At 40.1% G+C, this 21,998-nt stretch overlaps 1 protein-coding gene across 3 annotated transcripts; it reads left to right on the forward strand.

Annotated features, from left to right (window-relative positions):
- Positions 1 to 21,331, forward strand: LOC113684596 (glutathione hydrolase 1 proenzyme). Of its 3 annotated transcripts, none has more exons than XM_089190768.1 (8): positions 1 to 523; positions 2,367 to 2,752; positions 3,313 to 3,514; positions 4,554 to 4,858; positions 6,467 to 6,603; positions 7,909 to 8,099; positions 8,790 to 9,030; positions 9,476 to 10,153. In XM_089190768.1, the coding sequence occupies exons 1-8, from the start codon at positions 483 to 485 to the stop codon at positions 9,746 to 9,748; spliced, it is 1,776 nt and encodes a 591-aa protein (XP_089046894.1). In that variant the 5' UTR covers positions 1 to 482; the 3' UTR covers positions 9,749 to 10,153. The 3 variants fall into 3 exon arrangements, with proteins under 3 accessions (XP_089046894.1, XP_089046893.1, XP_089046892.1); XM_089190767.1 differs by lacking the exons at positions 2,367 to 2,752; positions 3,313 to 3,514; positions 4,554 to 4,858; ... (2 more) ...; positions 8,790 to 9,030; positions 9,476 to 10,153 and adding exons at positions 14,527 to 14,927; positions 15,507 to 15,708; positions 16,040 to 16,344; ... (2 more) ...; positions 20,074 to 20,314; positions 20,512 to 21,331 and having other exon boundaries at positions 349 to 523; XM_089190766.1 differs by lacking the exons at positions 1 to 523; positions 2,367 to 2,752; positions 3,313 to 3,514; ... (3 more) ...; positions 8,790 to 9,030; positions 9,476 to 10,153 and adding exons at positions 11,744 to 12,049; positions 14,527 to 14,927; positions 15,507 to 15,708; ... (3 more) ...; positions 20,074 to 20,314; positions 20,512 to 21,331.
- The last annotated feature ends 667 nt before the right edge of the window (positions 21,332 to 21,998 follow it).

The following is a 21,998-nucleotide window of genomic DNA, read 5'->3' on the forward strand; positions in this document are numbered from 1 at the left end:
GAGACGCACTTTGGTTTGCGTAGAGAGTTTACATTGGAGTGGATTAACGAACCGTTCGATAAGCCAAAAAAATGGTTGGTGAAGTGAGGTGCCTCTTATGACTCTATGAAGAGGTGGCCTTATTGAAGGTTCTACTGAACGGTAAAAAAAAAAAGACGAAAATACGCCTCAAGCTAAACGTGTTGTGATCAGATATCGTGTTTCTAAAGAAAAGTTTGACCTTTTGCTCCCGAAAGTTTAAGATATGCGAAATTAAAATGCTTAGAAAAGTCTCAATTGAGTACGTGGCGCTCCCTGTGAAATCAGATCTTGGGAAGAGCTGAGCGCAAACTGTTATTAGTTGACACATCGTAACGGATTGAATATTTCGAGATATTACTACAAGAGTACAAAAAAGATTCATATTGCGAAGCTAACACTTTCCTGAGAGTCGAGTTCGACTTTCATTTCCGTTCAAGGTTCAGTTTACAACAAGAATAGCAATGGCAACCGAAGATTCAGACGAGAAGTGCACACAGTTTAAGTAAGCAAAGTTTTCCTCTCTCTGTATGATGTTGATTTGCAGTTGTTAGTGAGCATATGTAACGTTAGCCTAAGTTAAGGAAAGTGTTTAAGAGTTCAGTTTACCGCTCTGCACAATTATCAACATTCCATCATATACAAAGGGAAATATGTCATATTCAACCAAAGGGCAACACTGCAAATTTTCGCTCCAGAATTCTGTTTTCCGGTTCGATCTTGGTAGAGATACGATGAATTATTTCACGGAAATCTGAGTGCAGATCGTAGGTTGTATTTGGAAGACTGGCTATAACACGCTACTCCAAATATCTGTCAATGAACACGCAATCTCGGCTGAAATGTTTAGTGGTTCCTATAAAAAAAAGCAACTTTGTGAATTTATGATACGAGGTACATTTCGACAAGATCTTCGCCGCAGTTACAAATATAATCGAACGTATTATAGTGATATGGTGACGTGGACGCACAAGATAATCAATAATACGATGCATTAGGAAGGAGTCATCGTTCTTCGCTGTGTGAGCATCGACTGAAACGAGATCTGAATAGACAGATCTGATCTGTCTATTCACGTCATTGGATAAGTTTGATTTCAATTTTGCCGGATGTAACAAAGCTAGGATCCGTTAGAAAGTCAAAAGGGTCGTTTCAAAAACATCATACTTATAGACATTAAATTTTGAGGTAACTACTGTAAATTCTTCATCGAGTTTACCAGAAAACAAAACTTAGCCTTGCGAAATATAAACTTTGATTTACAACGGTATAACGATTGGATGTCGTGATTATTGCAAGAAAAATATAACGTTTCAATTCACGTCATCGGATAAGTTTGGTTTCAATCTTGTTGGATTTAATAATGCTGGAATTCACTATAAAGTTGAAAGGGTTGTTTCAAAAACATCACACATATATACTTTATAGTTACTTTTAATTATTGTAAATTCTTCACTGAGTTTGCAAACAAACAAAACTTAGCGTTCCGAATTGGATCCCATTTCCCCAGGCAATTATACACTAGGAAACTGTGTTACGGGTTACCCCATGACCTGACTGACCTACAGTTTCGTTGAAATTATTAGAGCATAGTTTAGAAAACATCGAGAAATGCTAGCAGCATAATATACTACATTTACTGACATAGTCTATCAGGGCTTAAACCCGGTTGAAAAACGTCTGGAGAGTTCAACGGACAGGAAGGAAAATGTATTACTTAGTTACTGATAAGATTTGTGTTCGGGAGGGTTACATCGGATTTTGGTTGTGTACCTGATCCTCCATTTAGCTTTGTGATATTCTTACGATTCCACCCCCCCCCCTCCCCTCATTTGTAATTATTGTGATTGGCGGTCAATTTTCGGATCAATATCAGTATCTACGCAACTACCCACCTACCCCTCCCCTAACTCAACAACAGTCAATTGATAACAAGTCAGGGTTAATGTTGGGTTAGGGGAGGGGTAGGTGGGCAGTTGCTCAGATACTGATATTGATCCCAATTTTCTATAGTCCCCCCTTTATTCTCTGTTGACGGTGTTATGTTGACGATCCCCTCCCTTCTCCCGAAAATAAATCCTCTAATCTCCCTTTCCCCCCCCCCCCCCTCGATAGGCGGTAGATAATTACTGGTCCCTAAGGAAAGGAATCTTAAGATGGACGCAATAACCTGCCAACAGAAATAGTTAAATTAAAGATTTTATGTTGCAACTTTAACTAGGATTGCAGTAATCTATTTATCTATTTATACATCATGTTTAGCTGCAAACGTAATTCTTCTCCTTACCCAAATAATTTAAAAGATCCTGAACGAGTCAAAAACTAACCTGAAAGTGTTTTTTTTTAAGGTGCTGGGCATGTAGTATAATTACAATTGTCGCAGCATTTTGTGCTATTGGTCTCGTAGTTGGGCTGGTCTGTTATTTCATGCTTCGTAGCGATAAATCATTCGGCGGACCCTATAAAAGAGAAGCCGTTGCCACGGATACACAGCAGTGTTCTGACATAGGAGAAGACATCCTAAAGGCAAACGGCTCTGCAGTGGATGCTGCCATCGCCGCCATGTTCTGTTTGGGTGTGGTCAGCATGCACTCATCAGGGATAGGAGGTGGGGGAGTGATGTTAGTGTACAATCAAATATCAAAGAAAGCCACAGTCATCGACTTCAGAGAAACTGCCCCAGCTACTGCCTACTGGGATGTGTTCAGGGGCAGGGAGAAAGAAGCCAAGATAGGTCTAAACTTTTGTTTATGCATGATTTTGTTGTGAACTTATCGTTAACAATTTTTAATCGAAGTGGAAGTGAATGACTGTTTTAGTATAAACCAGACCAATACCAAAAATTAGGCTAAAATTATGCCAATTCTTCTCTTCGACTGCTTGGAGGTGAATGGTACTTGCTATTCACTTCTGAGCTAGCCAATCTGCTTGTGCGTAAAACATTGTTAACTTGCGTGCCATTTACTACTTTTTAATTATTATTTATTCTGCTTTAACAGAGTAATGGACATGTTCCCCAATTCAGTGTATCTACTAATTGATCAATGCAAACGAATTGATCAATGCAAACGTACTTTCTTTCTCTACTTCGAAGTTTTGGACTCCTTGAGAGTACTCTAAATCCCAAAAGAAAATCGGCGCGTTAAACTAAATCTATAATTACCTCGTTTGTTAAGTTTATTAATATCTGTCTAAGGAAATACCTTACTTACACAGATGGCACCAACGAATTAACAAACAATATTTTTTTATAAAACCCCAAAAAAACGCCAACTTAACAACCATTAACCTTAGGTGGTCGGTCCATCGCTGTTCCCGGCGAGGTGCGCGGTCAGTTCGAGGCTTGGAAACGACATGGTCGGTTACCATGGAAACGCCTTGTTCAACCCGCCATCGATTTGGCCAAAAATGGGTTTAAAGCATCTAAAGCACTGGATGATGCACTAAAAACGACCAAAGGAATCGAAAAAGATATCAGAAATGACTCTGGTTTAAGGTCAGAAATATTCATTATTGCTGTGTGGCGAAGGCAGTTTGTGTATACGAAAAAAGTGGATAGTGTTAAAGGCGCGCTCTGATTGGCTGCTCAATCTCTGAATATGATTTGTTATTCACCTCCGAGCATGTCCCCTGAAAATGTTGTAATGGTTGCAGGAATAAATAATCTTTTTGTGCTATATTATCTCACTGTTTTAGTATATAATAAATAGAGAATAATACACGGGTGCGCGTAGATATGGAATTTCTCTTCGAGTATTTAACTCGATAGCTCACGAGTGAGCGCAGCGACCGAGTGAGTTGTCGAGTTAAACACGAGAAGAGAAATTCCATATCTACAAGCAACCATGTAGTATTTTTTATCATATAAACACAATAGCCCTTCACTGACAAGAAAAGTCGACTTTATTAACGAATGAAAATTAAAGGATCGACAATCCCCGAATGAAAATTAGAAAGTGCGTTGGCGCTAAGGTTCAAGATGAAAAATGCGTTGAATCATTACAAAAAACAACAATGGGCGTAATTTCAATGTAAAAAATTCTCAATCACTGACTTTGTCCTTACCGACAGAAGAAATCTTTTAGGGACACGGCGTGAGCAATACGGATTTTTCGGTGTTTTAGCAGCCATAATCCGAGAAATTTCCAAAAAAAAAACCACGGATTTAGAATGGTGAAGGCTTTGCAGTTCATTCATCAACCTGACCGAGTGCCCCGAAAGACAAGTGACGTATCAGCAGCTGATTGACGATATCAAACACACGCGAAAAAAGATCGTATTTTTTCACGTGTGTTGTTACGGCTTTTCTCAGGGCTGGAAATCCTTGTATAACACCGTAGTTTATATGATAATAAACAACTTTTACCTCGGTGACGGTGGTTGGTGGCGGAAATTTACCACCACCAGCCACCTCTCCTTCGGTGAAGGAACCACAGTCTTCTATGGGAAGATTATTCTCTCAGAGCGACAGAGTTTTGTTCGTATGCAGCTGGATAATGTGATAATTTACGTCATTGAATTTTCAATTTTTTCAGTGAACTGCTCCTGGTTGATAATGAAAGGCTTGTTAAGAAAGGAGACGTCATTAAGAATGAAAAGTACGCAATGACCCTGGAAAGAGTGCGTGACGATCCAGAATCTTTTTACAATGGAGCACTTGCCAGTGACATTATTCGTGATTTGAAGAAAGTCAATGGGATGGTGACTGACAGTGATTTAAGAGATTACAGGCCGATCACGAGAAATCCATATCAGAGAGGACTCTCGGGCATGAAAATGTACCTGACCCCACCCCCGACAAGTGGCGCCGTGCTTGGACTCATCTTGAACATTTTGCAAGGTAGGAGTTCTCCTCAAAATGCTATTATTATTATTGTCATTATAACTGTTTTCTTACATCTCACTCGCCGTCTCAAAAACACTGTGATAAATATAGTACATGTAGCACATATAGCTCCCCTTCCTTGTGCACACACTCTTCTTCACGTTCAAAAAAAAAAAAAAAAGAGCGACCAGTCCTTAATTATCACCTTGGAAGGGAGGGGGGGTGTGGAGAATTTTTATTGCGCCACGTTAAAATTTACCGGATCCCCGGTAACATTATTATGATCACCACCGGTCTCCCCTTTTAAAGATCTGGCTTATGTCAAGAGAGAGGAAATTGTGTTTCTAGTTGGAGCAAGTTATGTTTGAATTCACTGACAAAGTCATTTTCACCGTTTACACCCTCATATCAGTATGCATATTCTCCATACTGTTCTCTGTACGTTTCCTAAGGTGCTGACAAGGAGAATTTGGTTAGCAATGTAAAACTTCTTTTTTGTAAAACTACAAACGGCCGAGAAGGAGAACACGGACCGCATTCCATTTACTCTTACATTTCACCCTCACAACCACGCAGTTAAATCTATCATTCTTAAAAATTTTAAATTACTCCAAAACGATTCAGAGACTGGCACTATCTTTTCGCAACCCCCACTTATTTCATTCAAACGTGACAAAAACATAGGCAACTTTTTAGTCAGGAGTTCATTTCAAACCTGTGACCAATCTGGAACTTTTAAATGCGCTCGCTCACGATACAGAACTTGTCCTTTCATTCATAACGTAGAGAAAATATCGGGACCAAAAGATCCATTAAGATCATTGATCACTTTACGTGTAACTCCGCCAATGTTATTTACTGCATAACTTGCACTTATTGCAATAAGTTATACATCGGCGAAACAGGAAGACGACTGGGTGACCGATTCCGAGAACACCTTCGCGATGTGGAAAAAAATGACAAGGACGCATCCAAACCAGTCGCTAGACACTTTAATCTTCCTTATCGTTCTAAACAGCATATGGCAGTTTGCGGCCTTTCCTTACATCTAGGCAGTTCGGAAAGCCATAAAACACTAGAACAAAAATTTATATTCCAAATCGGCACCCTTAATCCCCACGGAATCAACGAGCGCTTTTCATTCAACTAATTTATTCCTGTTCTCTCGTCACCATATTCCCACCAATGGCGTAGCTCCACTTTCTACATATAAATCCACACACAACCCACAATTCCTCTAATCGCTCTAACGAAGGGCTAACGCTCGAAACGTCAGCTTTTTTACCCTTTACGGTGGCTAATTTACGTTTTCAACCCAGTTGTTAACACTAAATTACCTCCTATACTCTCCCACCGACGCAGCACCACAGTTTCTTTAGAAACTTACCCTTTTATTCTTTGGTTGGTGATCATTTCATTTATTCTCATGACCTTCATGTTTGATTCAGGGCTGATATTGTTAAGAGAAATTAGATGCTAGTCACTCTAAGGAATTAAAGGGTTAATTAGACGAAACCGGTGGGAAATAAGGAAAAAAAAACGAGTCTTCAACATTGTTTGCTACATGCTACTCACCAAGCCCTGTTTAAGAAGTATCATTTTTTCCCTCTTTTTTTAATGTAGGGTACAATATGACGTCGTCAGCCTTTAAAGACAAGAAATCCTCTGTGCTTACGTATCACCGAATCATTGAAGCCTTTAAGTTCAGTTATGCATGGCGCAGTCTGCTTGGAGATCCGAAGTTCAATTCAAACATCGAGGTAGGTGGAAATAATTCAGTGATACAAATGCCAGCTCTATAACATTTTCCGTACAGATATAATATCAGAGGGTTTTCCGGTCGGCCCTTAGAGATTGTGCTTGCATAATTTTTGGCATAATTAATTTGGAAAAAAGAGCATAATTTTTCCTTTATTGTAAAAGTAGCACTGCTAGCATAATCAGCATATTTCCAGCATTTTTTGAAGAGAACATCACCAGATACATCACTGGATTTTTCTCTTCGATTGATTATTTTCAAGTTCGGCCTATGGCTTCGTCTATTTTCAATTTTCCAATGTTTTCGGGGAAGAAAGCAATCGCAGTACCTGGTCATTGGTCGTCTAGAGGACTGGACACACCGGAAGTAAAGAATGCGTCTGTCCCAGTTTCCGCTTTCACAGGCAACATGTAAGCTTGCAATTCTACTGAGTGTGAAAACCTTCCAAACTCGGACTGTCCATTTCATTTTCTCTTTGAGGATTTTCGTCTCAGCTCACCTTATAATAACGTCGATTACGGCGCCTAGCATATTTACATACCTTTATTTGGTTCCTCTGTTGCCATTTGCCGACTCGCCTGTTCCGAAATTTCACTTTCAATTTAAGAAAAAAAATAGAGAAAAGTCCTGGAAAAGGTTAGACAGTACAATTGGGCAGATGGTGTGACAGCTTTAGCTGAGCTCCATGCTCTATACTCTCATGGAGCACGCTCTTTCAACTAATGATAGCGTGCGTTATATCCGAACTTTATTATAATAGTACAATATGCCACTTTTACTGGCACAGTATTTAAGGGTCTACTCTCTGGTTGATTTTTGTCAGCCCTTTGCTGTTAGCGATCACACGAGATAGTAATCTCTTCCTTGAAGTCCGAATTGCGTACTCAGACACTCAAAAAAAGCCAACTTCAAATTGAAAAAAAAAAAATTTAAATTTGCCCATTTTGTTGCGATATAGCGCATTTTACCTTCCAGCAAGATAAGTGAACGCTATTTTAAAACGAGCCGTTAAAAGGGCAAATGTAAAAACAAGAATTAAAAAGAGCAAAGGATAATTCTGTGTTAATGAATGTGGCCGACCCCATGCGGGAAAACGAGGGTGACCAAACCTGATTACATTTTGTCCGGAGACGATGAGGTTCTCCCTTGATTAAGCTTTGCATCTAGTTGGTCGAGCAAGTGGGGGCAACTTTCAAAGACAACTGGCAACAATTGCGGATTATCTTATTCAAAATTCGCACAACAAAGTTCAGTCAGAATCGCCAGAACATTAGCTGAATATTATGCAAATTTGGTGATATTTCAGAGAAGAGCATCACAGATGTTGGAGCCAAAAACAGGCAATCGCCTACGTAACAAAATATGGGATGACAAGACCCACAAAGATGTAAGCTATTACGCGGACTTCTTTTCGAACGCTGATTACGGTACTACCCACGTGGCTGTTCTGGCCCCAGATGGTGACGCAGTTTCCGTGACATCTACTATCAACATGAGGTGAGTTTAGAACTAATCAATATTGGACGAACGGCTTAAACCTGAGCCTGCTTAGCGGGTAGTCTTGTGTTCGCTTTGAAGCGTTCAAGGTGGAGGAGGTACAGAATCGGGCAGGGAAGCCACGATGGGCTTAGGATGAAAATTATTGGGTGGCTACTCGAACTTCCACAGCTCGTTTGCCGCAGTTATTTCATCAAGCGTCCAAAAAATACGACAATTGCGAGCGGCAGTTGATACTATCGTTGGTAAAAGAGGGCAATGGTATCTTCTTCTCGAACTGCTTGTGTCGGGAACAGTTAGACGCAGCCATATTTCAAGGTTAGAAGAAAGGCCACAACTTGCCGTCGATCACTTCTCACCTATTACAGCCTCGTCGCTTGAATCTTTCATTACTGTTTTCGAAAGTGTGCGTGTTCAGCGGGCTCAGAATCTGGCCTCAAAAGAGGCCGGATTCTTTTCTTTTTGCTAAACGCTCTATTTTTTTTTAAAAAGAAATGATGCCTCACGATAAAATTGTCCCACAATGATATTTTGACTCCAGATACTGACTTAGGCCCATCTTTTTATCGCATTGTGGCTCATAAATGTTCGTGAAGTATGGACCCAGAAAAAGAGGGGAAACTAACAAACTTATTAATAGTTGCATTGCATTCTAGTGATACCGCGAACTGCTTTTGTGTTTAATAATAGGTTCGGTGCTAAATACCGATCCACTACCACAGGCATCATTTACAACAATGAGATGGCAGATTTTGATATTCCTGGTTACGAAGTAGTGGGTGATATTTCTCCTTCACCATTCAATTTTCCTGCACCTGGCAAGCGACCGTTCTCTTCCATGTGTCCCACCATTTTAACCGATAACGACGGAAAAGTTCAGCTTGTTATTGGTGCTTCTGGTGGGAAAAGGATAACCCCAGCTGTATCACTTGTATGTACAGTCGTTTCATTCAAATTTCCTTGACGCTTAAGATTTTATAGCTAAGCTGATAAGCATTCTGTGGGCTGTATATTGAACCTCATTAGGGGTGTAATCAGGATGCTTCAAGGAGGGTTCACACTGTATCAAACGGAGGGTACTTACCAGTTTCCACCGACTAAATATTGTGGGTTGTTTGCTTAAATCAAGGCTTACAAAAGGTAGGAGGGTCACGGGCACCCCATGACCCCCCCCCCTCCCCACTCTAGCTACGCCCTTGCCCATGCTCAACACTTTGCTCAGAGAGCTATTGAGAGTTTAGAAACACACACTCATTTTTCAGTGGGTCGAAGTCTGTAGTCAATTAATCCTTCCCTCCATCTCCAGGGCGGATTCACGCCGCCTCTGTGGTAAATATTGAAAGCAAGGAAGCTTATAATTATTTTTGCACCTGCAGGTCTTAATGAACAAACTCTGGTTTGGAGATGACTTGTCTAAGGCGGTAAACAAACCTCGATTGCACTCACAAATGGTGCCTGATCAGAGAGTATTTTATGAAAACAATAAGAACTATCGCATCGACAAGTACGTAATAGAAGGCTTAGCACAACGAGGTCACAACATCACTGGCAGTGATTTGTTTGCTGTGGTACAGGCGATTTCCAGGGAACCTGGAGGAATATACGCCAAGTCTGACCCGAGAAAGCATGGTGTACCCGCGGGTCAATAGAAGTGCGGAATGTGATTGGCCCAATTAACTGGATAACTGAACTATTTAACAAATAGATTCCAAGTTGCCGTGCGTCTATTCAGTAGTAGATCACAGATGACGTCAAAATGTGGTAAGAACAAAAAAGTGGCACACGAGGCACAGCCGAGTGTGTCACTGATGTTCTTACCACATTTTGATGTCCTCTGTGATCTATTACTGAACAGACGCACGGCAACTTGGAATCTATTTGTTTTATATAATAAAGAATTTAAAAAAAGTTTTAATGATGACGTCATCTATAGGTCTGTCTTCCAATAGATCATAACTGAGAACCAATCAGAATGCGTGCATAACTGAGCTTATTATATAATTTAAAATGGATAAGTGTTAGCAAAATAAACTTCGCATTGCTTCGAATATTAATAGCCATATCTAGATTATTTTTAGACTCCACCAGTGTCTCTGCATAACACAGTGATTCAAGGAAGGATTTTAACAATATCACTGCTTGTAGCTGGTGGGTAAAAACTCAGTAATTTCTGAAGGCAAATAAAGTATTTCTCGTTCCTCTCTGTAAGGGCGGTTACCTACCTACTTCATTCTGCCAACCGCATAATGCAAAACACACCATGGAAAGCAGTACACCGAGTGAGGTTTGATTACAGAGTAGCTCATCTTGAAATCAAACAATATAATACAGGAGCAAAAAACTCTTTAAGATTCACACGTTCCATGCAATTTTTGAAAAGTCCGCCCAGAAAAGAGTCAATCGAGAGCATCTCAAAGAATCATCACACTCGCACACCTGTTTCCAAGTTTCCAATAAACTCATATCATTTCCACTAATATTGGCCTAAACTGGCTATCGGCAGGAGCCCATTACTCGCTGCTATCGGGAAATGTTAACCTTTTTACCTTGTACTCGAAGAGGGGTTTATAATCCCTTAGTGCAGCTTCGTTAACAGTGCGCGTTGGAGAAGACTACAAATCTTAGGTTTCCTAAGGGAGCAGTTGTTATTTATCGTCTGGCGGGGGAGGGGTAGGAGGACTTTGGGGATCACATGGTTCTCAGGGGGGGAAGGGAGGGGAGATCAGTCGTTACTATCAGAGTATAAAGGGGGTGAGCATAAAAAACTGACTGCTATTTAGGGGGATCATGACAATAACACAAAGCCTTAAGGGGGAATCGGGATAATTTCATTGAGACACAACCAGAATCCTACGACCCCCTCCCTCTCTGGGGTAAATAATGAGCGTTCCTAGCGTATTCATTATTTATTACGCCATAAAAAAACATTTTTAACACTTTAAATCCCAGATCAAATTGTAATTCTCCTTACTGTCAACCATACAATTCTTATGATGTTAGTTCAGAGAATTTAGTACTGGATCAACTAATTATCCCCAAATTGATATTTTTCATTATTCTCATCACTTAGCTGGTTGATGTTGTATTGATATTGTAAGGAGAAATTCTTCCTTGGTCCCTTATGGTTAACATCCTAGGCATTTTTGCGTGACATTTATGTACAAAAAAACAAAACAAAACAAATGAACAAACTAAAATACAAGCTCAGAAGAAAGAGGTTGACAAAAATAAACGAGAAAGGTTCAGTCACTACGCATGCTTCAATTTACGCAACGTTCTATTTTGGTTTTATATTTACTCTTACACAGAAAAGAAATGTCAAGGATTATATGCTTGAGTGAGTTGCCGCGCATTTTGTTACAAAGGTCTTTTGTCCGTGATTGTTTTGGTTGCAAAGACGCACTTTGGTTTGCGTAGAGAGTTTTCATTAGAGTGGATTGACCAACCGTTCGATGAGCCAAAAAAATGGTTGGTGTATTGAGGTGCCTCTTATGACTCTATGAAGAGGTGGACTTATCGGAGGTTTTACCGAACGGTAAAAGAAAAAAAAAAGAAAATACGCCTCAAGCTAAACGTGTTTGATCAGATATCGTGTTTCTAAGGAAATGTCTGACCTTTTGCTCCCGAAAGTTTAAGATATAATTAAGTTTAAGATATAATTAAAATGCTTAGAAAAGTCTCAATTGAGTACGTTGGCACTCCCTGTGAAATCAGATCTTGGGAAGAGCTGGGCGCAAACTGTTAGTTGACACATCGTAACGGATTGAATATTTCGAGATATTACTACAAGAGTACAAAAAAAGATTCATATTGCAAAGCTAACACTTTCCTGAGAGTCGAGTTCGACTTTCAGTTCCGTTCAAGGTTCAGTTTACCACAAGAATAGCAATGGCAACCAAAGATTCATCAGGTTACACGCGTCAACAAGACGGGAAGTCCAAACAGTTTAAGTAAGCAAAGTTTTCGTCTCTCTGTATGATACGATGCTGATTTGCAGTTGTTAGTGAGCACATGTAACGTTAGCCTAAGTTAAGGAAAGTGTTTAAGAGTTCAGTCTACCGCTCTGCACAATTACCAACAATCCGTCATATACAAAGGGTAATATGTCATATTCAATTAAAGGGCAACACTGCAAATTTTCGCTCCAGAATTCTGTTTTCCGGTTCGATCTTGGTAGAGATATAATGAATTATTTCCCGGAAATCTGAGTGCAGATCGTAGGTTGTATTTGGAAGACTGGCTATAACACGCTACTCCAAATATCTGTCAATGAACACACAAAACGTCTGATAAGACATCCAAGACCAAGAAAATGGCACACAGTGATTTTAAGGAACAATCTCAGCTGAAATGTTTCGCGGTTCCCATGAAAACAGCAACTTTGTGAATTTATAATACGAGGTAGTACAAGTAAACATTTCAGAGTACCTAAATTTCGACAAGATCTTCGCCGCAGTTACAAATATAATGATCGAACGTATGAAAGTGATATAGTGACGTGGACGCACAAGATAATCAATAATACGATGCATTAGCAAGGAATCATCGTTCTTCGCTGTATGAGCATTGATTGGAACGAGATCTGATGTTGAGTTAAAGAACCATGATTTTGAAGGTGTGAATTCTTTAGTTGTGGGAGGAAATATGAACTTTGATTTCAGACGGTATAGCGATTGGATGTTGTGATTATTTCAGAAAAATGTGACGTGTTTATTCACGTCATCGGATAAGTTTGATTTCAATTTTGCCGTATGTAACAAAGCTAGAATCCGTTAAGGCCTATTTACACGGTACGACTTTGTCGCATGCGACAAGCTTACGACAGGCCTACGACACAAATTGTATCGAGTAAATCAAACCTACCACTCGCTTACGACTGTCGTGCACGTCACGAAAAATGTCGTAGGATTTTAAAACATGTTTTAAAACGCTGCGACAATCGTAGCCGAAATTGATAGAAAATGACGTATTTTGTGACAAATTTCTACTGAGTAGGGGAGGAAGGTGAAATTTTCTTGCGTCAAAATGGCGGAGGAAGTCGCCTCCGGAAAGTCGAAGACTGCTTCCAAAGCGAAAAATACATTCTCAGATGAGGAAACAGAGAATATGATATCACTGTGGAGCGAAGAATAGGTTCTTTTCCTTCTCTTGCAAATTATTGAAACAATGACCGTGGCCGAAACGAGTGGAATTGCACGCGATTTTGGCATGTAGGTGAAAATGTCGTGCGCGTGTAAATTGTCCTTAGTCCGAGTCATGTCGTAGGCCTGTCGTAAGCTTGTCGCTTGCGACAAAGTCGTACCGTGTAAATAGGCCTTTAGAAAGTCAAAAGGGTCTTTTCAAAAACATCATACATATAGACTTTAAAGTCTCTTGTAACTATTGTAAATTCTTCATCGAGTTTGCCGGGAAACAAAAATTAGTCTTGCGAAATATGAGCTTTGATTTTCGACGGTATAACGATTAGATGTCATGATTATTCAAGAAAAATATAACGTTTCAATTCACGTCAACGGATAAGTTTTGTTTCAATTTTGTTGGATTTAACAATGCTGGAATTCGCTATAAAGTTGAAAGGGTCGTTTCAAAAACATCACACATATATACTTTAGAGTTACTTTTAATTATTGTAAATTCTTCACTGAGTTCGCAAACAAACAAAACTTAGCGTTCCGAATTGGATCCCATTTCCCCAGGCAATTATACACTTGGGTAAGCCGGCGACTGTGTTAGGCTACCCCTGACCTGACTGACCTACAGTTTCGTTGAAATTATTTGAGCATAGTTTAGAAAACATCGAGAAATGCTAGCTGAGCAGCATAATATACTACATTTATTAACACAGTCTATAAGGGCCTAAACCCGGGTGAAAAACGTCTGGAGAGTTCAACGGACAGGAAGGAAAATGTATTACTTAGCTACTGATAAGATTTGTGTTCGGGAGGGTTACATCAGATTTTGGTTGTGTACCTGATCCTCCATTTAGCTTTGTGATATTCTTACGATTTCCCCCCCCCCCCTTCCCTCATTTGTAATTATTGTGATTGGCAGTCAATTTTCGGATCAATATCAGAATCTAGGCAACTACCCACCTACCCCTCCCCTAACTCAACAACAGTCAATTAATAAAAAGTCAGGGTTAATGTTGGATTAGGGGAGGGGTAGGTGGGCAGTTGCTCAGATACTGATAATATTGATCCCAATTTTCTATAGTCCACCCTTTATTCTCTGTTGACGATGACTGACCCCCTCCCTTCCCCCCCGAAAATAAATCCTCTAATCTCCCTTCCCTCCCCCCCCTCCCCTCGACAGGCGGTAGATAATTACTGGTCCCTAAGGAAAAGAATCTAAAATGGACGCAGTAACCTGCCAACAGAAATAGTTCCTGAACGAGTCAAAAACTAACCTTAAAGTGTTTTTTTTTAAGGGACTTGGCATGCAGTAAGCGTGGTAAAATAGCAATCGGCGTCATAGTAGCAGTAGTATTTATAATAGGTCTCGTAGTTGGGCTGGTCTGGTATTTCGTACTTCGCGATAAATCATTCGGCGGACCCTATAAAAGAGAAGCCGTTGCCACGGATACACAGCAGTGTTCTGACATAGGAGAAGACATCCTAAAGGCAAACGGCTCTGCGGTGGATGCTGCCATCGCCGCCATGTTCTGTTTGGGTGTGGTCAGCATGCACTCATCAGGGATAGGAGGTGGGGGAGTGATGTTAGTGTACAATCAAACATTAAAGCAAGCCACAGTCATCGATTTCAGAGAAACTGCCCCAGCTACAGCCTACTGGGATATGTTCAAGGACAAAGAGGAAGAAGCCAAGAAAGGTCTCCAAAATTTTTTTTTTTGCATAATTTTTTGTGAGCTTATATATACAATTATTCATCGAAGTGGAGGTGAATAACTGTTTTAGTATATACCACACAGATACAAAAAAATTGGCTAAAAATATACCAAAAAATGTTCGGAAGTTAAACTCTTGACGCGAGATTTTATTCTCTTCGGCTGCTCGGAGGTGAAATGGTACTTGCTATTTACTTCCGAGTTAGCCAATCAGCGTGCGTGTAAAACATTCTTCACTTGTGTGGTTTACACTACTTTTTAATTATTGTTTATTCCGCTTTAATAGATTAATTGACATTTTCCCCAATTCAGTGTGTCGCAATGGTTCTAATTAATCAATGCAAACGTACTCTCTTTCTCTACTTCGAAGTTTTGGACTCCTTGACAGCACTTTAAATCTTGCAAGAAATAGGCGCGTTAAACTAAGTCTATAAATACCTTGTCTGTAAAGTTTATTAATGTCTGTCTAGGGAAATACTTTACCTACACAGACGGCACAAATGAATTGACGAACTATATTTAAAAACCCACAAAAACGTCAACTTAACAAGCTTTAATCTTAGGTGGTCGGTCCATCGCTGTTCCCGGCGAGGTGCGCGGTCAGTTCGAGGCTTGGAAACGACATGGTCGGTTAACATGGAAACGCCTTGTTCAACCCGCCATCGATTTGGCCAAAAATGGGTTTAAAGCATCTAAAGCACTGGATGATGCACTAAAAAAGACCAAAGGAATCAAGGAAGATATTAAAAATGACCCTGGTTTAAGGTCAGAAATATTCATAATTGCTATGTGACAAAGGCAATTTGTATATACGAAAACAACGACTGGCGTTAAAGGCGCGCTCTGATTGGCTACTCAACCCCAAGCAAATCCTTGTAAAACACAGTAATTTATATGATAATATAAGACTCTCACCTTGGTGGCAGTGGTTAGTGGCGGAAATTTACCACCAACAGCCACCTCCCCTCCGGTGAATCGTAGTTTGATACCAGAGAAGTCTTCTATGAGAAGATTGTTCTCTCAGAGCGACAGATTTTTGTTCGTATGCAGCTGGGTTATGAGATAATTTACGTTAATGAATTTTCAATTTTTTCAGTGAACTGCTCCTGGTTGATAATAAAAGGCTTGTTAAGAAAGGAGACGTTATTAAGAATGAAAAGTACGCAACGACCCTGGAAAGAGTGCGTGACGATCCAGAATCTTTTTACAATGGAGCACTTGCCAGAGACATTATCAGTGATTTGAAGAAAACCAATGGGACGGTGACTGACAGTGATTTAAGAGATTACAGGCCGATCACGAGAGAGTCGTATCAGACAGAACTCTCGGGCATGAAAATGTACCTGACCCCACCCCCGACAAGTGGCGCCGTGCTTGGGCTCATCTTGAACATTTTGCGAGGTAGGAGTTCTCGTCAAAATGTTATTATTATTATTATTATTATTATTATTATTATAGTCACGATTATAGTCATCATTATTATATTCTTATATCTAACTCGCCGTCTCAAAAACACTGTGATCAATATAGTACATGTAGCACATATAGTTCCCCTTCCTTGTGCGCACACTCTAGTTCACGTTCAAAAAATCAGAGTGACTAGTCCTTAGTTATCGCCTTGGAAGGGAGAGAGGGGGGAGGGGGGGAAGGGGGAGGGTGGGAAAGGGGGGAAGGGGGAAGGGGGGAAGGGGGAAAGCAGGGTAAGGGGGGTATGGGGGGTGGAGGATTTCTATTGCCTCACGATAAAATTTACCTGATCCCCTGGTAACATTCTTATGATCCCCCTTCCTAACCCCCTTTTAAGACCTGGTGCAGCATGTTTGGTGGGTATTTCTAGTTGGAGCGTGTTATGTTTGAATTCGCTGACGAAGTCATTTTCACCTTTTACACCCTCACATCAGTATGCATATCCTCCAAACTATTCTCTATACGTTTCTTAAGGTGCTGACAAGGAGAAGTTGGTTAGCAATGTAGAACTTCTTTACTTGATGATCATTTCATTTATTCTCGTGACCTAAATGTTTGATTCAGGACTGATATCGTTGGGAGAACTTAGATGCTAGTCACTCTTAGGAGTTAAAAGGTTAATTAGACGAAACCGGTGGAAAATGGAAAAAAAAAAAAAGTCGTCGACATTGTTTGCTGCGCACTACTCACCAAGTCTTGCTTAAGAAATGTCATTTTTTTTCCTTTTTTTAATGTAGGGTACAATATGACGTCGTCAGCCTTTAAAGACAAGAAATCCTCTGTGCTTACGTATCACCGGATAATTGAAGCCTTTAAGTTCAGTTATGCATGGCGTAGTCTGCTTGGAGATCCGGATTTCGATTCAGACATCATGGTAGGTGGAAATAATTCAGTGATTCAAATGCCAGCTTTATGACATTTTCCGTACAGATATAATATCAGAGGGTTTTCCGGCAGGCCCTTAGAGATTGTGCTTGCATAATTTTTGGCATAGTTTGGAAAAACGAGCTTAATTTTTGCTTTTTAGTAAAAGTGTCACTTTTAGCAGAATCAGTATATTTCCAGCATTTTTTGAAGAGAACCAGATTCATCTCTGGATTGTTCTCTTCGATTGATTATTTTCAAGTTCGCCCCATGGTTTGGTCTATTTTCAATTTTTCAATGTCTTTGGGGAAGAAAGTAATCGCAGTACCTGGTCATTCGTCGTCCAGAGACTGGCACACCGAAAGTAAAGATTGCGTCCCAATTTCCGCTTTCACAGGCAAAAAAAATGGCGTCAAAGAGAAACGCGTACAGGAACATCATAAATTTTAACACATTATGTCGCCGCTTGAAGTCTTGAATTAAGTGCAGTAGTGAATTGTGCCTGCATGTATGTAACTCAAAATAAAGAATAAAGGGGTTAAGTTCTGAAAGAAACTGTGGTGCTTTGATAACGTGAATTGACCACCGTAGCTTTGGAAACTCTTTAAGGTGGCCAATTTACATTATCAACTTAGTTGATAAAACCAAATTATTAAAATGAAGAAGTATCGACGATTCGTGCCTAAATAAAAATAAATTTTTAATTTGGACTTGTTTTGTTTTTCTGTTGTGAAAATGGTACCTTTAAAAGGATTAGCATAATTTTCAAAAACAAGCACAATATTAAGCATAACTTAGGAAAAATATAGAAATGCTAGTAAAAAAAAAAAAGAAACTTTGACTATGCTCTGTTCTGTTGTAAAGCATGCAGGAAGCGGCTAGAGCACGGAAGAAGTACAGGAAGTAACACGAGATGTAGTCGAGTGTTTCTCCCCACTTCTTGGGATACGAAACAATATATACTACACGAGTGTTAGCTGTGTTTGATTGTTATTACTTTACGTAAGCTTGCAATCTAACTGAGTGTGAAAACTTTCAAAACTCGGACTGTTCATTTCATTTTCTCCTCAAGGAATTTCGTGTCTGCTCACGTTATAATAAGGTTAATTACGGCGCCTGGCATGTTTACATACCTTTTTTTAGTTCTTCTGTTGCCATTTGCCGACCCGCCTGTTCCGAAATTTCTCTTTACATTTAAGAAAAAAAAAACCAGAGAAAAGTCCTGGGAAAGGTTAGACATAGTACAATTTGGCATATGACGTGACAGCTCTATGCTCTATACTCTCATTGAGCACGCTCTTTCAACCAGTGACAGCGCGCGTTACATCCGAACTTTGTCATAATAGAACAATATGCTACTTTTACTCGCACAGTATTTAAGAGCCTACTCTCTGGTTGATTTTTGTCAGCCCTTTGTTGTTAGCCATCACACAAGATAGTAATCTCTTAACTGGAGTCCGAATTGCGCACTCAGACTCTCAAAAGAAACCAACTCCAGATTGAAAAATGTATTTAAATTTGCTTCATTTTGCTGCAATAAGGCGCATGTTACCTTCCAGCAAGATAAGTGAACGCTATTTTAAAACGAGCCATTAAAAAGGCAAATGGAAAAACAAGAATTAAAAGGAGCCAGTGATAACTCTGTGTTAACGAATGCGGCCGACCTCACGCGGGAAAACCAGGGTGACCAAACCTGATTACATTTTGTCCGGGGACGATGAGGTTCGCCCTTTAGTAAGCTTTGCGTCTGGTTGGTTGAGCAAATGGGAGCAACTTTCGAAGACAATTGGCAGCAGTTGCGAATTATCTTATTCAAAATTCGCACAACAAAGTTGAGTCAGAATCACCAGAATATTAGCTGAATATTATGCAAATTTGGTGATATTTCAGAGAAGAGCATCACAGATGTTGGAGCCAAAAACAGGCAATCGCTTACGTAACAAAATATGGGATGACAAGACCCACAAAGATGTAAGGTATTACGCGGACTTCTTTTCGAACGCTGATTACGGCACTACCCACGTGGCTGTTCTGGCCTCAGATGGAGACGCAGTTTCCGTGACATCTACTATCAACATGAGGTGAGTTTAGAACCAATCAATATTGGACAAGCGGGCTTAAACCTGAGCCTGCTTAGCGGGTAGTTTTGTGTTCGCTTTGAAGTGTTCAGGGTGAAGGAGGTACAGAATCGGGCAGGGAAGCCATGAGGGGCCTTGGATAAAAATTATTGGGGAGTTACTCGAACTTCCGCAGCTCGTTTACCACAGTTATTTTCATCAAGTGCCCAAAAAATACGACAACTGCGAGCGGCAGATGAACCTATTGACTTTGATACTATCGTTGTTAAAGAGGGCAATGGCATCTTCTTCTCGAAATGCTCTCGTCGGAACCCAACACATGCAGCTGTATTTCAAAGTCAGAATAAAGGCCACAACTTTACTATCACTTCTCACCTATTACAGCCTTGTCGTTTGAATCTTTCATTACTGTTTTCGAAAGAGCGCGTGTTCAGTGGGCTCAGAATCTGGCCTCAAAAGAGGCCGGACTCTTTTCTTTTTGCCAAACGCTCGATTTTTTTTTAAAAAATAAAGCCTCACGATAAACTTTTCGCACAATGTTATGACAGCAATAAATTTGACACAGGATACTAACTTAACCCCATCTTTTTATCGCAATGAGGCAGCTCATAAATGTTCGTGAAGGATGGACCCAGAAAAAAAGAGAGGAAACTGACAAAACTTACCACTAGTTGCATTGCATTCTAGTGATAACGTGAACTGTTTTTGTGTTTAATAATAGGTTCGGTGCTAAGTACCGATCCACTACCACAGGCATCATTTACAACAATGAGATGGCAGATTTTGATATTCCTGATTACGAAGTAGTGGGTGATATTTCTCCTTCACCATTCAATCGGCCTCGCCCAGGCAAGCGACCGTTCTCTTCCATGTGTCCCACCATTTTAACTGATAACGACGGAAAAGTTCAGCTTGTTATTGGTGCTTCTGGCGGAAAAATTATAACCACAGCTGTATCACTGGTACGTCCAATCATTTCATTCAAAATTCCTTGACTCTTAAGATTTTATAGCTAAGCTGATAAGCATTCTGTGGGCTGTATATGTGGGTCGAAGTCTGTAGTCAATTAATCCGTCCCTCCATCTCCAGAGCGGATTCACACCGCCTCTGTGGTAAATATTGAAAGCAAGAAAGCTTATAATTATTTTTGCACCTGCAGGTCTTAATGAACAAACTCTGGTTTGGAGATGACTTGTCTAAGGCGGTAAACAAACCTCGATTGCACTCACAAATGGTGCCTGATCAGAGAGTATTTTATGAAAACAATAAGGACTATCGCATCGACAAGTACGTAATAGAAGGCTTAGCACAACGAGGTCACAACATCACTGGCAGTGATTTTTTTGCTGTGGTGCAGGCGATTTCCAGGGAACCTGGAGGAATATACGCCAAGTCTGACCCAAGAAAGTATGGTGTACCCGCAGGTCAATAGAAGCGCGGGTCAACGGAAGTGCGGTCCCCTTAAGCGATGCTTAAGGGGAATGCAATTGGCGCAATTAACTGGATAACTGAACTATTTTAGAATGGATAAGTCTTAGCAAAATAAACTTCGTATTGTTTCGAATATTAATAGCCATATCGAGATAATTTTTAGACTCCACCAGTGTCTCTGCATAACACAGGGATTCAAGGAAGCATTTCTTTTAACAATATCACTGCTTGTAGCTGGTGGGTAAAAACTCAGTAACTTCTGAAGGCAAATATAGTATTTCTTGTTCCTCTCTGTAAGGGCGGTTACCTACCTACTTCATTCTGCCAACCGCATACTGCAAAACACACCATGGAAAGCAGTACACTGAGTGAGGTTTGATTACAGAATAGTTCATCTTGAAACCAAACAATATAATACAGGAGCAAAAAGACTCTTTAAGATTCACACGTTCCATGCAATTTTTGAAAAGTCCGCCCAGAAGAGAGTCAATCGAGAGCATCTCAAACCTGTTTCCAAGTTTCCAATAAACTCATATCATTTCCACTAATATTGGCCTAAACTGGCTATCGGCAGGAGCCCATTACTCGCTGCTATCGGGAAATGTTAACCTTTTTACCGTGTACTCGAAGAGGGGTTTATAATCCCTTAGTGCAGCTCCGTTAACAGTGCGCGTTGAAGAAGACTACAAATCTTAGGTTTCCTAAGGGAGCAGTTGTTATTTATCGTCTGGTGGGGGAGGGGTAGGAGGACTTTGGGGATCACATGGTTATCAGGGGGGGAAGGGAGGGGAGATCAGCCGTTGCTATCAGAGTATAAAGGGGGTGAGCATAAAAAAGTGACTGCTATTAAGGGGGATCATGACAATAACACAAAGCCTTAAGGGGGGATCAGGATAATTTCATTGAGAAATAACCAGAATCCTACGACCCCCTCCCTCTCTGGGGTAAATAATGAGCGTTCCTAGCGTATTCATTATTTATTACGCCATAAAAACATTTTTAACACTTTAAATCACAGATCAAATTTGTAATTCTCATTATTGTCAACCATACAATTCTTATGATGTTAGTTCAGAGAATTTAGTATTGGATCAACTAATTATCCTCAAATTGATATTTTTCATTATTCTCATCACTTAGCTGGTTGATGTTGTGTTGATATTGTAAGGAGAAATTCTTCCTTGGTCACTTATGGGAGTTAAAGGGTTAACACTA

The sequence above is a fragment of the Pocillopora damicornis genome, chromosome 12 (genome assembly GCF_964200805.1).
Source record: "Pocillopora damicornis chromosome 12, jaPocDami1.2, whole genome shotgun sequence".
NCBI classification, from domain to species: domain Eukaryota; kingdom Metazoa; phylum Cnidaria; class Anthozoa; order Scleractinia; family Pocilloporidae; genus Pocillopora; species Pocillopora damicornis.

Excerpts from the sequence above, each read along its gene's own strand:
- LOC113684596 (XM_089190766.1), top strand. The coding sequence starts at position 11,988 with ATGGCAACCAAAGATTCATCAGGTTACACGCGTCAACAAGACGGGAAG. Across the intron at positions 12,050-14,526 it reads GGGAAGTCCAAACAGTTTAA|GGACTTGGCATGCAGTAAGC; the intron begins GTAAGCAAAGTT and ends TTTTTTTTTAAG. Across the intron at positions 19,356-20,073 it reads ACATCTACTATCAACATGAG|GTTCGGTGCTAAGTACCGAT; the intron begins GTGAGTTTAGAA and ends GTTTAATAATAG.